This window comes from Manis javanica, chromosome 13 (genome assembly GCF_040802235.1).
Source record: "Manis javanica isolate MJ-LG chromosome 13, MJ_LKY, whole genome shotgun sequence".
NCBI classification, from domain to species: Eukaryota; Metazoa; Chordata; class Mammalia; order Pholidota; family Manidae; genus Manis; species Manis javanica.
The window spans coordinates 88,478,834-88,494,907 of NC_133168.1; the positions used below are offsets into that span (position 1 = coordinate 88,478,834).

Genomic DNA, 16,074 nt, shown 5'->3' on the forward strand with positions numbered 1-16,074 from the left:
TCTCTGGAGAAGCCTCGGAAGCCCGGACCCTAACAGTGCATATTTTTTCTACAGCCTACCGTGCATCTATAATTATTCCACAATAAAAAGTTTAAACACACAAACACTAAAAAGGTCTGGAAAGTTTAATGACTTTTCTAAGGTGAGAGAGATAATGAGTTGAAAAATGAGGACTGGAAATCATGTGTCTTGATTCCCAGTCTTCTCTCCATTCCACCAAGGAAACCCTTGTGACTTTAACACTCACATAAAAAGTTTTTTCTGCACATATCTCAAATGCCCTGCTACTGATAATGTTAATAGTAGCAAGTTCTGATTGGATGGGTTTATAGGCCAACTGGACATAGTAAAAGACAGGCAATGATACAAGCATCTGTCTCAAATACCTAGAAAAATAGGTGAAAAGTAAACCCAAATAGAAGGTAAAATTTTATCTTTTAATCTTCTAATTTTAAAATTAGAAAGCAGAATAAACAAAGTTTGTTCTTCAAATAAATTAACATATCGAACATCCCTTCCAAAGAAGGAAGAGAACACATAAATTACCAATATCAGGAATAAGAAAGGGTATATAGTTGGTTTTCAAATATTAAAAAGAAATTGTAATATATCATGAACTTTATGGCATCAAATTAGAAACGCTTTGGAATGGACACATACGACTTAGCAAAACAAACAGAAGAACAAATAGAATATTTGAATAGTGTTTTGCCTATTTATATGTCTGGTATAATTCACCTGTGAAACTGTGTTACAAAAGCTTCTTGTAAAGAAAACCCAAAGAAAGATTCACTGGTGAATTATTCCAAACATATCAGAAATAGATAGTTCAAATTTTATACAAAGTCTTTCAGAAATATTTCCAACTCCTCTTAAGAGACAGCATAAACCTAATTTTAAAAAAAACAACAGGCAAGTATAATAAAAGACAAACTTCTCATGAACACAGACATGAAAATAATTTTTTATGTTAGCATAATGAAATTAACAAAAGAAAAAGGCAAATAAACTCGTACATATCATGTACAAGTGTGGTTTATTCCACAAACACAAGATGCTTTACCAATTTAAAATAGAGGATTATAGTAACTAACCACATTAACAGACTAAAGGATTTTTTTTTCTTTTAAGATCCTGATACATGCATAACACAGAGAAGACAAGTAATGATTCTATAGCATCTGACTACACTGATGGACACTGACTGTGATGGGGTATGTGAGGGGGACTTGATAATAGGGGGAGTCCAGTAACCATAATGTTGTTCATGTAGTTGTACATTAATGATACCAAAATAAATTAAATAGATAGATAGATAGATAGATAGATAGATAGATAGATAGATAGATAGATCCTGATACATGCAGAAAAAGCATTGGATAAATTCAGTTTCTGTACATGATAAAAAAAATTGCAACCTAGAATTGACTGGAATTCCTTTCACTTAATACAGATTATATATGAAAAACTTACAGCTATTATTATACTTATTGGTAAAATACAGAACACTTTCCCCTAGATAAGGAAAAGGGCAAAGATGTTCATTCACATCATTTATATTCATCACTGTAAAGCAATGAGGGAAGAAAAGTAACAATTTAGAAACCAAGCAAGATTTTATTTGTATTGACAGGACTGTATATACAGAAAATCCAAAATAATTCCATTGAATAAATAATTGGATTTATAAATGTCCCTGGTTAAAAGATATACAATGTACAAAGAGAATTTGCAATTCTATGTGCTAAACCAAAAATCAAGAAAAAAAAATGTACAAAGCAAAACACACAACACATCCAGAAATAAATTAAATAAACATATTCAATCTCTATGATTAAGATTACAAAACACTGTTAAGAGAATTTAAAGATGACCCAGGTAAATGGACAGTTGTATTATGTTCAATTGGAAGACTCAACAGAACAAACATGTCAGTTTTACTCAGGCTTGTCTATAAAGTTAATGCAATTCTAAGCATAGTCTGAGATTTATTTGTAAAAATTGATATGAGATTCTAAAATCAGCATTTCAGAAACAAATGGGGGATAAAGAAGGTAAGGCAATCTTGGATTAAAAAGTTGGAAGTCTCCACTATCAGATCTCCAAAACCCTACAGATCAATATCAAGATTGAGTGGCCACCTTGAGCATTCAAGAAATGTTAACAGACAGCATCTAACCTTTCTGACCTTTCTGAAAGGATTTCTAGAACTATTTAGCCTTGAATGAATTCGCAGACTTCATAGTTCCCTCCCATTGCTAAGTAAGCACAACTGACAGTATTATTACCTCTATTTCTATATCCCACCTGCCTACTGCTGCCCCTCCCCTCTCTACACATCACAATTGCCAGGACTCTATGATCCCACTGGTGCAGACTCTGGTTTCCAGGTGAGCATGGCAGCCAGTCCTAAACATTCCTCTGGCCACAGGGATTGGATAATGGTTGCCAACTGAGCCAGTCACATTCAACTATAATAATATTGGAATTGTTCAAAAAGACCACTGCTCTCTTCCCCCTGAGACTTTAACATGAAAAGAGAGCAGCCTAGATCTGGGGTCCACTGTAAGGAGAAATATCCTGCCAGGAAAAATAGCTAATGCAGGAAGAGGCTCAGCCAAGACATGCAGATACATTTCAGCCTCAGGACCCGGCCTTCCCTGAAGCTAATGAGACCCAAGGACTTTTTAATACACAAACCAGCAAATTCATTTTGGCTTACAACTGAAGAATAAAAAGACAAGCCAAAGACTAGGAAAGGTTATCTGCAATATATGTATATATGATACACATGATATTTTATGCATATATATTATAACATTTTATATCTATATGTATACATATGTCACTACATAGACACATACATACACTAAAGGATGTGTAACAGAAGGAAGCACTTCAAATAACAAAGAAACCAAAAATGTGTGAAATGCTTCAACAGGTACCCTCGTATAAGTAAATATCCAAGGATCCAACAGGCACATAAAAAAGTATTAACATCATTATGTATCAGGTAAATGCAAATTAAAACCCATAATGAGATATTACCATATCCTCTGCTCAATGGCTATAATTAGGTACCAGCCAGGTATGTGGAACAACAGGAAATTTCATGCATTGCTTTTGGGATTATAGGTGGAATTAACTTTTTTGAAAAACTGGAATACTTACCAAACTAAACAAAGTCTCCCCTATGATTCAGTCATCCCCTTCCTACATACAAAACAGATGCCAAGAGAAATAAGTGTTAAGTCTGTCCAAAGAACAATTAAAAGGCAAACCAGACATTATGGTGAGAAAAGAAACAGATTAACTGTACAGACTGTATTTTGATATCTATATGAAAATAAAGAATAAGCAAACAATACTGTAACAAAAGCCAAAGCTGTGGTTGCTTCTGTGCCACAGTTCTTGAGAAAGCAGATGAATGAACTTCCTGGAGTCCTGGAAAAGTACTTATCAGGGTGTGTACATATGTGACATTTCATCGAGTTGTACACTATAACAATTAGTGTACTTCATGCATGTTGTATGCATAGTGTATGTATGCCTTAATAAAACTGTAAAAAGTGATTAAGGGAAAGTGATACAAGTGTATTTTTAGAAAAAAAGAGAAAATAAAACAGAAAGAAACAAAGTGCAGCTAAATATACCTGAAGCAGCACAAACCAACTAACTTTCATCTTACATGAAAAAGTAGTCAAATCTTGTTTGAAGGTATCAAATATAAATATTTGTCCACTCAAATAGGATGACACCTGTCTGATGCTTACCTCAATGATACCTAATTTCTTTCACTGTTCACAGTCTTCCTGCTTTTGAGATCACAATACATTTGCACAGACATCTTTCCCCTTGAACAGAGTGACATGATGAGACTGTACTATGTAGATGACAACAATCCTGGCCCAAACTGGGGTTAACTCTACAGAGTCACTTGATTTGACAAAGAGATGGTAATACCAAACGACAGTGTTAGAACTTGCCAGAAAATCTAAGCAGCTGTGTATGGCTGTGATGGAGAAACTCAAGGATATGCCTGTACAGTTGCTGCCTCTGGGGGAACTGAAGTCAAGCACTTAATGTGCTGTTTTCAGCCAGTATTGACTGGTGGGTCTAATAATCAGGAAAACAAGCTGGAGACTGGAGCCCACAGGCCCCTATACATCTTTCTCCCTGTCTCATGACCCCACTAAACTAAGAATGGCTTCCTTTCCTCTGCCTTCCAATTCCTCTGCAAACTCTTGTTTCAGACAAGGCTAATCTGTAATTGGATAAGGAAACGATCCTGGGAAATGCAGTCTCCCATGTCCAAATTAACACACAAACCAGGCCAACCAACTTTACTTCTACCTTTCCTACCACAAGGCCTCTTTTTAAACTCAAAACATCTAGCCCACTTACTAGCCATGAGCAGGGACAAAGAACAAAAAACTGATAACCCCAGGGAGGTCCTCTTAGTAAGAAAGGGGGAAAAATATTAGGCAATTTGCAGTATCTGCTATCTGGCAGATGAAATTACCAACTACTAAAGAAATTATAAAAAAGCAAAATATCAGCACTACAAGAACTACATACCTATGAAACAATTAGTTAAATAGAAACAAAAAGACTACTCCTGCCTACATATGAAAAACTGTACTTCAAATCCCCCATAGGTCCAAAAGTGTCCACTGTTTTGGGAATTACACTTATATCTGAACCATAACAAGTACTTCATAATTAACTATATATGGCTAGAGCTGAAAAGGTATTGGAGGGAAATATATCACCTTAAATATATCAGAAAAAAAGCACTGAAAATCAATGAACCAGCGGCCCACTTTAAGGGCTTCTCTCCACTGTGAGTTCTTAGGTGTTCAGTGAAGGAGGAAGAGCAGGTGAAGGCCTTCCCGCATTCCTTACATTCATACTATATCTTTCCAGTGTAATCTCTCACATGTACTCTGAAGGACAAGGGACAACTGAAGGCTTTTCTGCATTCTTTACTTCCACAGACTTTCCTTCTATGTACTTTCTTATACACATAAAGTGATGTTTGTGAAGCATGTGGTGTGCTCAGGGTTTCACTCAGTTGTGAATTCTCTTCAAATAATGAGCAACAATTTCCCACTTTCTTATATTCATAGGGTGTCTCCACAATGCAAGATCTCACATGTTGCCTAAGTTTTGAAAATGCACACATTCTCATATCCCTTACATTTATGTGCTTTCTCTAGTGTGAGTTTTCACATGTCTTCGAAAGTAGGCTGGACAAACAAAGGCCTTCCCACATTCTTTACATTCGTAGGGTTTCTCTCCAGTGTGGCTTCTTACATGTCTTCGAAAGGATGAGGGACAACTGAAGGCTTTCCCACATTCCAGACATTCAAAAGGCTTCTCTCCAGTGTGCATTCTTGCATGCACAGTAAGATATGAAGAATGGCGAAAGGCTTTCCCACATTCCTTACACTCATAAGGTTTCTCCCCAGTGTGTGTTCTCATGTGGATCCTAAGGGCTGAGGGATAAATAAAGGCTTTCCCGCATTTCTTACATTCATAAGGTTTCTCCCCAGTATGAGTTCTTATATGTACAGTAAGGTGGGAGGAACTAATAAAGGCTTTGCCACATTCCTTACATTCATAAGGCTTCTCTCCACTGTGAGTTCTTAGGTGTTCAGTGAGGGAGGAAGAGCGGCTGAAGGCCTTTCCGCATTCCTTACATTCATACTGTATCTTTCCAGTGTGATCTCTCACGTGTACTCTGAAGGACGAGGGACAACTGAAGGCTTTTCCACATTCTTTACATTCATAGGGTTTCTCCCTACTTTGATTTTTCACATGCGTATTAAGGGAGGTGGGAAGATAGAAGGCTTTTCCACATTCCAGACATTCATATGGCTTCTCTCCAGTATGTTTCCTCATATGGATACTTAAGGAGGAGGGACAGTTGTAGGCTTTCCCGCATTCCTTACATTTATAGGGTTTCTCTCCCGTATGTGTTCTGACATGGATGGTGAGTTTTGAGGACTCACTGAAGGCCTTCCCACACTCTTTGCATTCGTAAGGCTTCTCTCCAGTATGAATTCGTATATGTATTATAAGGTGAGAGGAAGAACTGAAGGCTTTCCCACACTCCTTACATTCATATGGCTTATCTCCACTATGAATTCTTTTGTGTTTGGAGAGTGAAGAGGAACAGCTGAAGGCCTTCCCACACTCCTTACATTCATAAGGCTTATCTCCACTATGAATTCTTTTGTGTTCTGTGAGGGAGGAAGAACAGCTGAAGGTTTTCCCACATTCCTTACATTCATATTTTGTCTTTCCAGAGTGAATCTTCATATGCGCCCTAAAGAATGAAGAACAACTGAAGGCTTTGGTACATTCCTTACATTCATAGGGTTTCTCTTCAGTGGGAGTTTTCACATGCTTCTTAAAACAAGCGAGAAAGTGGAATGCTTTCCCGCATTCCTTACACTGATAGAGTTTGTTTCCTGTGTGAGACTTGTTGTGATTCTTAAGGGATAGAGAATCCGTGAAAGCCTGTTTACATTCACAGCATTCATAGGATTTTACATCAATGGTTTTCTTCAGTATATTAAGATGTGAAATTTGGCTGAAGGTTTGTCCACATTGATTTTCTTCATTACATTCATAGATGTTCTCCATCACATGACTTGTTTTAAAAATAAAAAGCATATTATTAGTAATAAATTTTTACCATTTTCAGTGATTATGTAAATTGTCTGCCCTGTCAAGTTATAAAATCAAAGCTCTCAAAGAAGTCTGTACATTAGCCAATGTTATCTTGAGTTTTTGACTTACAGGATTGTTCTGATAATAGCTTACAACTGAATTATGTGTCAAACCTGGAAGATCTCAGTCTCATTTGTGGTAAAAAATTAATATTTTGTGAAAAATCTTTATGAAATCACAGTTTTTGGCCAAGTTTTATATGCACGTTTTTAAAATTTTGTGACATTAAGATTCTCTCCTGAGGCACTACTTTCTCTTGTATGAATGGTACTCACCTGAAATGTCTCTTATGCTTTTTGTTCTGATAATCAGTATCATGGTATTCCCAGTTTTCGTGTAAAATGGATGACCAGAAATCACTCCTTTTGAATCTTCCTGTTTTTTGTTCATTGGGTATTTTTCCTCCATAAATAGTTTGCAGAACAACTGTTTGATTAGTTCTAAGTTGAGTCTCAAAACCTGAAACAAAAAAGTAAAGACACCTATGAGCAAATGACTTTTGGCAATGCAGCTGTTTCAGGACTCTAGTAACAAGCACAAGCATCAAAACAGTAAGCAATTGAATAAGAAATGATTCCATGAAGATTAAGACTGATGATAACATAAATGGAGTATTATCAGGAGAGAAAAACAAAAAGGAAGTGGATAAAATGCACATGGCCAAATATTAACTTACAAAGAGGAAACAGAGAAGGTCTTTCCAAAGAACAAGGAAAGTATGAGAAGTCTGATGAAAAGTCAAAATAGTAGTCTAAGGTATCTGTGGAAGATCGGTTTCCTCAAAGTTTTGTTTTGCTTTTATTTGACTTTCCCAAATGTAAATCCCCCAAACAGGAGAGTTTCTCCCATTGATACTTGCCTTTGTGGTGCTCTCCCTGGAAATGACCTTTCTTCCCTGTCTTCAGGTCCTCCTCCTCTTTCCACTGGGAGATCAGATGGGGTGTACATAGTGCATACCCTGTTAAAGCATAAAGGCATATCATGAGGGAAACTGATGAGGAACCATAAGCATTTCCACAAGACAGAACCAAAACTTTCCTCTTCTGATAGTCACCAGACGGGCAAGAGTGAAATTAATTGCAACAATGTTTGTCAAAACATTTTTGGTGGGTGAGGAGGGGATGATGATAACAATACAGCCTCTGATGTCACATCTAAACTTCAGTATTATTAGAACCTGGTCTGATGCTTAAAGCGAGGACATTTTATTCTCCTGGTGAACAAAAATGATTCATTAAATACCTATCTTAGACAAGGTTACCTTGAGACCATGATAAAATGAAACAAAACAAGGTGACTTTAAAATTTAGTGTAAGGACACATACAAAAAAGTCACTGTGCCACCCACAAAATACTCAACAATAAAATTTCCTCCATTTTCTGTCAGCATCCAATCTAAACTAACTGCCTATGGATGGACTGAACAGTATCCTTAAAAATTCATGTCCAAACAGATCAATGGAACAGAAGAGAGTTTTCAAAAATGGACCATTTATATAGACATATTTAGTCAACTGATCTTTAACAAAGCATCAAGGGCAATAAATACATGGAGGAGGACAACACCAAGAAATATAATAATTAAAATGGCAAAGATCAAGGAAAAGAACAGACTATTAAAAGCAGCCAGAGAGAAAATAAGATCACATAAAAAGGAAAGCCCATCAGGCTGCCATCAGACTTCTCAGCAGAAACCTTACAGGCCAGAAGGGAGTGCCATGATGTGTTTATTGTAATGAAGCAGAAGAGCCTCGAACCAAGAATACTTTATCTGGCAAGATTATCATTTAAATTTGAAGGAAGGATTAAACAATTCCCAGATAAGCAAAAGCTGAGAATTTAGTGTATTTTGGAGGGACTGCTATAGACGGAAGTGTTCCCAAGGTTAAATAACCGACACCAGAGGCAATAAAAAGGGACAAAGGGTCCAGAATTATACCTAATACATAAAGAAGGAGGAGGAAGAAAAGGAGGGGGGGGGGAAAAAAAGGAAAGGAACTTTTAGATTGTGTTTGTTATAGCCTGCTAAGTGAGTTAAGTTAGACACTTAGTTAGTAAGGAAGTTATTACCCTTGAACCTTTGGTAACCACAAATATAAAGCCTGCAATGGCAATAAGTACATATCTACTCATAATCACCCTAAATGTAAATGGTCTGAATGCACCAATCAAAAGACACAGGGACACTGAATGGATAAAAAAAACAAGACCTAACTATACACTGCCTACAAGAGACTCACTTCAAACCCAAAGACATACACACACTAAAAGTGAAGGGATGGAAAAAGATATTTCATGAAACTAATAGGGAGAAAAAAAGCAGGTGTTGCAATACTAGTATCAGACAAAACAGACGTCAAAACAAAGAAAGTCACAAGAGAAAAAGACAGACATTACATAAAGATAAAGGGGTCAGTCCAACAAGAGAATATAACCATTAGAAATATCTATGCACCCAACACAGGAGCACCAACATATGTGAAAACAAATACAAACAGAATTAAAAGGGGAAATAAAATGCAATCCATTCATTCCAGGAGACTTCAACACTCCACTCACTCCAAAGAACAGATCAACCAGACAGAAAATAAGTAAGGATACAGAGACATTGAAAAGCACATTAGAACAGATGGACCTAACACACATCTACAGAACTCTACACCCAAAGAAGCAGGATAAACATTCTTTTCAAGTGCATATGGAACATTTTCAAGAATAGACCACATAGTAGGCCATAAAAAGAGCCTCAATAAATTCAAAAAGATTTAAATTGTACCACCCAACTTCTCAGATCACAAAGGTATAAAACTACAAATACATTGTACAAAGAAAACAAAAAGGCTCACAAACACATGGAGGTTTAACATCATGCGGCTAAAAAATCAATGGATCAATGACCAAATTAAAACAGAGATCAAGCAATATATGGAGACAAATGAAAACAACAGCACAATGCCCCAACTTCTGCGGAATGCAGCCAAAGCAGTTCTAAGAGGGAAGTACATAGCAATGGAGACAAATGAAAACAACAGCACAATGCGCCAACTACAGCAGGACGCAGCCAAGGCAGTTCTAAGAGGAAAGTATATAGCAATCCAGGCTTAATTAAAGAAGGAAGAACAATCCCAAATGAAGTCTAAATTCACATTTATTAAAACTGGAAAAAGAAGAAGAAATGAAGCCCAAAGTCAGCAGAGGAGGGACATAATAAATATCAGAGAAGAAATAAATAGAATTGAGAAGAATAAAACAATAGATAAAATTAATGAAACCAAGAGCTGGTTCTTTTAGAAAATAAACAAAACAGACAAACCCCTAGCCAGACTTATTAAGAAAAAGAGAGAATCTGCACACATAAACAGAATAAGAAATGAGAAAGGAAAAATCATGATGGACACCACAGAAATAAAAAGAATTATTATAGAATACTATGAAAAACTATATGCTGACAAACTGGATAACCCAGAAGAAATGTACAACTTTCTACAAAAATACAACCTTCCAAGACTGACCCAGGAAGCAACAGAAAATCTAAACAGAACAATTACCATCAATGAAATTGAATCAGTAATCAAAAAACGACCCAAGAAAAAAATCCCCGGACCAGATGGATTCACCACTGAATTTTTTTTTTTGAGACAGCATCTCTCATATTTATTGATCAAATGGTTTTTAACAACAAAAAAATTCTGTATAGGGGAGTCAATGCTCAATGCACAATCATTAATCCACCCCCAGCCTAATTCTCATCAGTCTCCAATCTTCTGAAGCATAACAAACAAGTTCTTACATGGTGAACAAATTCTTACATAGTGAATAAGTTCTTACATGGTGAACAGTACAAGGGCAGTCATCACAAAAACTTTCCGTTTTGATGACTCATTATGAACTATAAACAATCAGGTCAAATATGAATATTCGTATGATCTTTATACTTGATTTATATGTGAATCCCACATTTCTCCCTTAATTATTATTATTATTTTTTTAATAAAATGCTGAAGTGGTAGGTAGATGCAAGATAAAGGTAGAAAACATAGTTTAGTGTTGTAAGAGAGCAAATATAGATGATCAGGTGTGTGCCTGTAGACTAAGTGTTAATCCAAGCTAGACAAGGGCAATAAAATATCCACGGATGCAGAAGGTTTCTCTCAAAACAGGGGTGGGGGATGAGGTTCTAAGCCTCACCTCTGTTGATCCCCAATTTCTCACCTGATGGCCCCCCTGTGACTGTGCCTGTCTTAGGTTGTTCCTCCCTTGAGGAATCTTACCCCTCTCTGGCTAACCAGTCATCTTCCGGGGCCATACAGGGAAATGTAAACTTGGTAAGTGAGAGAGAAGCCATACTGTTTGATAAGGTTAGCTTTTTACTTCTTTGCAGATTTATGCCCTGTGGCTTCTATGCCCGGCATTTGTCTTGAGGTATCTTTACCACTTGGAGGAATTATGATACTCAGTGAATTCAATATGAGGCACGAATTCTATTTAAGGGTTGTAATTAGGAAGGAAGAGAAAAGCTATAGAGGTAGCAGACGGAAGAAAACATGGGAGGATTGATTATTTCTTTGACATATCTTCTTGTAGAGTAACTTAAGCATGTATAGGTTTTAAACTACTAATTAAATTGTGCACACACATTAACATAATAGGAATACAGTTACATAACCAAAGCAGACCTACAATTACCAGCCATCTCCAGTGAAACCAAGAAAACCAGTTAGGCACCCTAGGCACTTGTGAAAATTTGTCTATGATATAATGGATATTGTCCAACTGTACTTGAACAGTCTGAGAGAAATCAGACAAATTAAAACAACCCATTCCTGGGAACTGTTCACATCTTTTATGTTCTTTTAACAGTAGATAGTCTGTAGTTGTAAGATTTTGGAGCACTACAACTTGCACTTTTCCTAATTCTTGGTTGAGTTCCAACAGTATAGGTCCAGTCAAATTTGTTGTTTTACTGTATGCACAGGCCAGCTTGGATATCTCCTTCTTCATTCCAATGGCAAGTCCAGGAACCGGTGGGATAGATGCAGCTACAACTGCAGCATTGCCTGGATCTTTGTTGAGGTTTTTTGATGATCATCTTCTGGTATGACTCTTCCAGAGAGTGCTGATGTTGAAAGTTCTTCTTCATACCGTTTCTTAGTTCATTTTCTGAGTAGCCAAATTAGGCTTTGATCCTCTGTATAAACACAAACACACCATTTGCCCACACTTTGATATGCCCTTTATACCATTGTGTAGAATTCATTGGAGGTCACCACACAGGAAATACTTTTTCTTTTTAAGAGAAATGAATATTATCAGAAAAGTGTATCTCGATAGCCGATCATCTGACACCCTTTAAGTGATCAAAATTAAGGATATTTAAAGCATGCATTAATCTTTGATTTACAGTTAGTTTTATCCTATCAGGGAGTAATTACCCTTCTCTTTCATTCTTTTTTTTGTTATATTTAATCTATACTTACATGAAGAATATTATGTTTACTAGGCTCTCCCGTATACCAGGTCCCCCCCGTAAACCCCTTTACAGTCACTGTCCATCAGCATAGCAAAATGTTGTAGAATCACTACTTGTCTTCTCTGTCTTGTACAGCCCTCCCCTTTCTCCCAACCCCCTAAGCATGCTAATCTTAATAACCCTCTTCTTTCCCCCCCCACTTAACCCTCCCTACCCACCCATCCTCCCCGGTCCCTTTCCCTTTGGTACCTGTTAGTCCATTCTTAGGTTCTGTGATTCCACTGTTGTTTTGTTCCTTCAGTTTTTCCTTTGTTCTTATACTCCACAGATCAGTGAAATCATTTGGTATTTGTCTTTCTCTGCTTGACCTATTTCACTGAGCATAATACCCTCCAGGTCCATCCATGTTGCTGCAAATGGTAGGATTTGCCCTTTTCTTATGGCTGAGTAGTATTCCATTGTGTATATGTACCACATCTTCTTTATCCATTCATCTACCGATGGACATTTAGGTTGCTTCCAATTCTTGGCTATTGTAAATAGTGCTGCAATAAACATAGGGGTGCATCTGTCTTTCTCAAACTTGATTGCTGCATTCTTAGGGTAAATTCCTATGAGTGGAATTCCTGGGTCAAATGGTAAGTCTGTTTTGAGCATTTTGATGTACCTCCATACTGCTTTCCACAAAGGTTGAAGTGATTTACATTCCAACCAGCAGTGTAGGAGGGTTCCCTTTTCTCCATAGCCTCGCCAACATTTGTTGTTGTTTGTCTTTTTGATGGCAGCCATCCTTACTGGTGTGAGGTGATAGCTCATTGTAGTTTTAATTTGCATTTCTCTGATAATTAGTGATGTGGAGCATCTTTTCATGTGTCTGTTGGCCATCTGTATTTCTTTTTCGGAGAACTGTCTGTTCAGTTCCTCTGCCCATTTTTTAATTGGATTATTTGATTTTTGTTTGTTTCATGACTTACATTCAGGTCTTTGATCCATTTTGAATTTACTTTTGTGTATGGGGTTAGACAATGGTCCAGTTTCACTCTCCTATATGTAGCTGTCCAGTTTTGCCAGCACCATCTGTTGAAGAGACTGTCATTTCGTCATTGTATGTCCATGGCTCCTTTATCTAATATTAATTGACCATATATGTTTGGGTTAATGTCTGTAGTCTCTAGTCTGTTCCACTGGTCTGTGGCTCTGTTCTTGTGCCAGTACCAAATTATCTTGATTACTATGGCTTTATAGTAGAGCTTGAAGTTGGGGAGTGAGATCCCCCTTACTTTATTCTTCTTTCTCAGGTTTGCTTTGGCTATTCGGGGTCTTTGGTGTTTCCATATGAATTTTTGAATTATTTGTTCCAGTTCATTAAAGAATGCTGCTGGTAGTTTCATAGGGATTGCATCAAATCTGTATATTGCTTTGGGCAGGATGGCCATTTTGACGATATTGATTCTTCATAGCCACGAGCATGGGATGAGTTTCCATTTGTTAGTGTCCCCTTTAATTTCTCTTAAGAGCGATTTGTATAGGTCATTCACTTCTTTGGTTAGATTTATTCCTAGGTATTTTATTCTTTTTGATGCAATTGTGAATGGAATTGTTTTCCTGATTTCTCTTTCTATTAGTTCATTGTTAGTGTATAGGAAAGCTATAGATTTCTGTGTGTTAATTTTGTATCCTGCAACTTTGCTATATTCCAATATCAGTTCTAGTAGTTTTGGAGTGGAGTCTTTAGGGTTTTTTATGTACAATATTATGTCATCTGCAAATAGTGACAGTTTAACTTCTTCTTTACCAATCTGGATTCCTTGTATTTCTTTGTTTTGTCTGATTGCCGTGGCTAGGACCTCCAGTACTATGTTAAATTACAGTGGAGAGAGTGGGCATCCCTGTCTAGTTCCTGATCTCAAAGGAAAAGCTTTCAGCTTCTCGCTGTTCAGTATAATGTTGGCTGTTCACCACTGAATTTTTTCAGGCATTTAGAGAAGACATAATACCTATTCTCCTTAAAGTTTTCCAAAAAATAGAGGAGGAGGGAATACTCCCAAACTCATTCTATGAAGCCAGCATCACTCTAATAGTAAAACCAGGCAAAGACACCACAAAAAAAGAAAACTACGCACCAATATCACTGGTGAACATAGATGCAAAAATACTCAACAATATATTAGCAAACTGAATTCAAAAATACCTCAAGAGGATCATACACCATGATCAAATGGGATTCATCTCAGAGTTGCAAGGATGGTACAACATTCAAAACTGCATCAACATCATGCACCACATCAACAAAAAGGACAAAAACCACATTATCATTTCCATACATGCTGAAAAAGAATTCGACAAAATTCAACATCCATTCATGATAAAAACTCTCAACAAAATGGGTATAGAGGGCAAGTACCTCAATGTAATAAAGGCTGTTTATGACAAACCCACAGCCAACATCATACTTAACAGTGAGCAGCTGAAAGCTTTTCCTCGAAGAAGAGGAATAAGACAAGGATGCCCACTCTCCCCGCTTTTGTTCAACATTGTACTGGACGTCCAAGCTACGGCAATCAGACAACACAAAGAAATAAAAGGCATCCAGATTGGTAAGGAAGAAGTCAAACTGTCACTGTTTACAGATAACATGATACTGTACATAAAAAACCCTAAAGACTCCACTCAAAAACTACTAGAATATCTGAATTCAGCAAAGTTGCAGTATAAAATTAATATACAGAAATCTGTTGCATTCCTATACATTAATGATGAACTAGCAGAAAGAGAAATCAGGAAAACAATTCCATTCACAATTGCATCAAAAAGAATAAAATACCTAGGAATGAACCTAACCAAGGAAGTGAAAGACCTATACCCTAAAAACTACAACACACCCCTAAGAGAAATTAAAGAGGATACTAATAAACAGAAATTCATCCCATGATCTTAGGTAGGAAGAATTAATATTGTTAAAATGGCCATCCTGCCTAAAGCAATCTACAGATTCAATGCAATTCCTATCAAATTACCAACAGCATTGTTCAACAAACTGAAACAAATAGTTCTAAAATTCATATGGAACCACAAAAGACCCCGAAGAGCCAAAGCAATCCTGAGAAGGAAGAATAAAGCAGGGGGGAATCTCGCTTCCCAACTTCAAGCTCTACTACAAAGCCACAGTAATCAAGACAATTTGGTAATGGCACAGGAACAGACCCACAGACCAGTGGAACAGAATAGAGAGTCCAGATACTAACCCAAGCATATATGGTCGATTAATATACAATAAAGGAGTCATGGACATACAATGGGGAAATGACAGCCTCTTCAACAGCTGGCGTTGGTGAAACTGGACAGCTACATCTAAGAGAATGAAATTGGATTACTGTCTAACTCCATACACGAAAGTAAACTCGAAATGGATCAAAGACCTGAATGTAAGTTATAAAACCATAAAACTCTTAGAAGAAAATATAGGCAAAACTCTCTTGAATATAAACATGAGCAACTTCTTCATGAACATATATCCACGGGCAAGGGAAACAAGCAAAAATGAACAAGTGGGACTATATCAAACTAAAACACTTCTGTACAGCAAAGGACACCATCAGCAGAATGAAAAGGCATCTTACAGTATGGGAGAATATATTCATAAATGACATATCTGATAAGGGGTTGACATCCAAACTATACAAAGAGCTCATGCACCTCAACAAACAAAAAGCAAATAACCCAATTAAAAAATGGGCACAGGAGCTGAACAGACACTTCCCAAAGAAGAAATTCAGATGACTAACAGGTACATGAAAGGATGCTCCACATCGCTAATCATCAGAGAAATGCAAATTAAAACCACAACGCGATATCACCTCACACCA

At 36.9% G+C, this 16,074-nt stretch overlaps 1 protein-coding gene across 5 annotated transcripts in view; it reads right to left on the bottom strand.

The window, feature by feature from the left end:
• Positions 1–1,019: 1,019 nt before the first annotated feature.
• ZNF699 (zinc finger protein 699) overlaps positions 1,020–16,074 on the bottom strand; it is a 29,149-nt gene continuing 14,094 nt past the window's right edge. For all 5 annotated transcript variants that reach the window (XM_037012781.2, XM_037012202.2, XM_073220168.1 and 2 more), the window contains 3 exons: positions 7,598–7,696; positions 7,014–7,197; positions 1,020–6,658 (listed from right to left, as the gene is read on the bottom strand). In XM_037012781.2, coding sequence (XP_036868676.2) covers positions 5,203–6,658; positions 7,014–7,197; positions 7,598–7,696 — 1,739 coding nt within the window. In that variant the 3' untranslated portion in view covers positions 1,020–5,202. The remainder of the gene's footprint in view (positions 6,659–7,013; positions 7,198–7,597; positions 7,697–16,074) is intronic.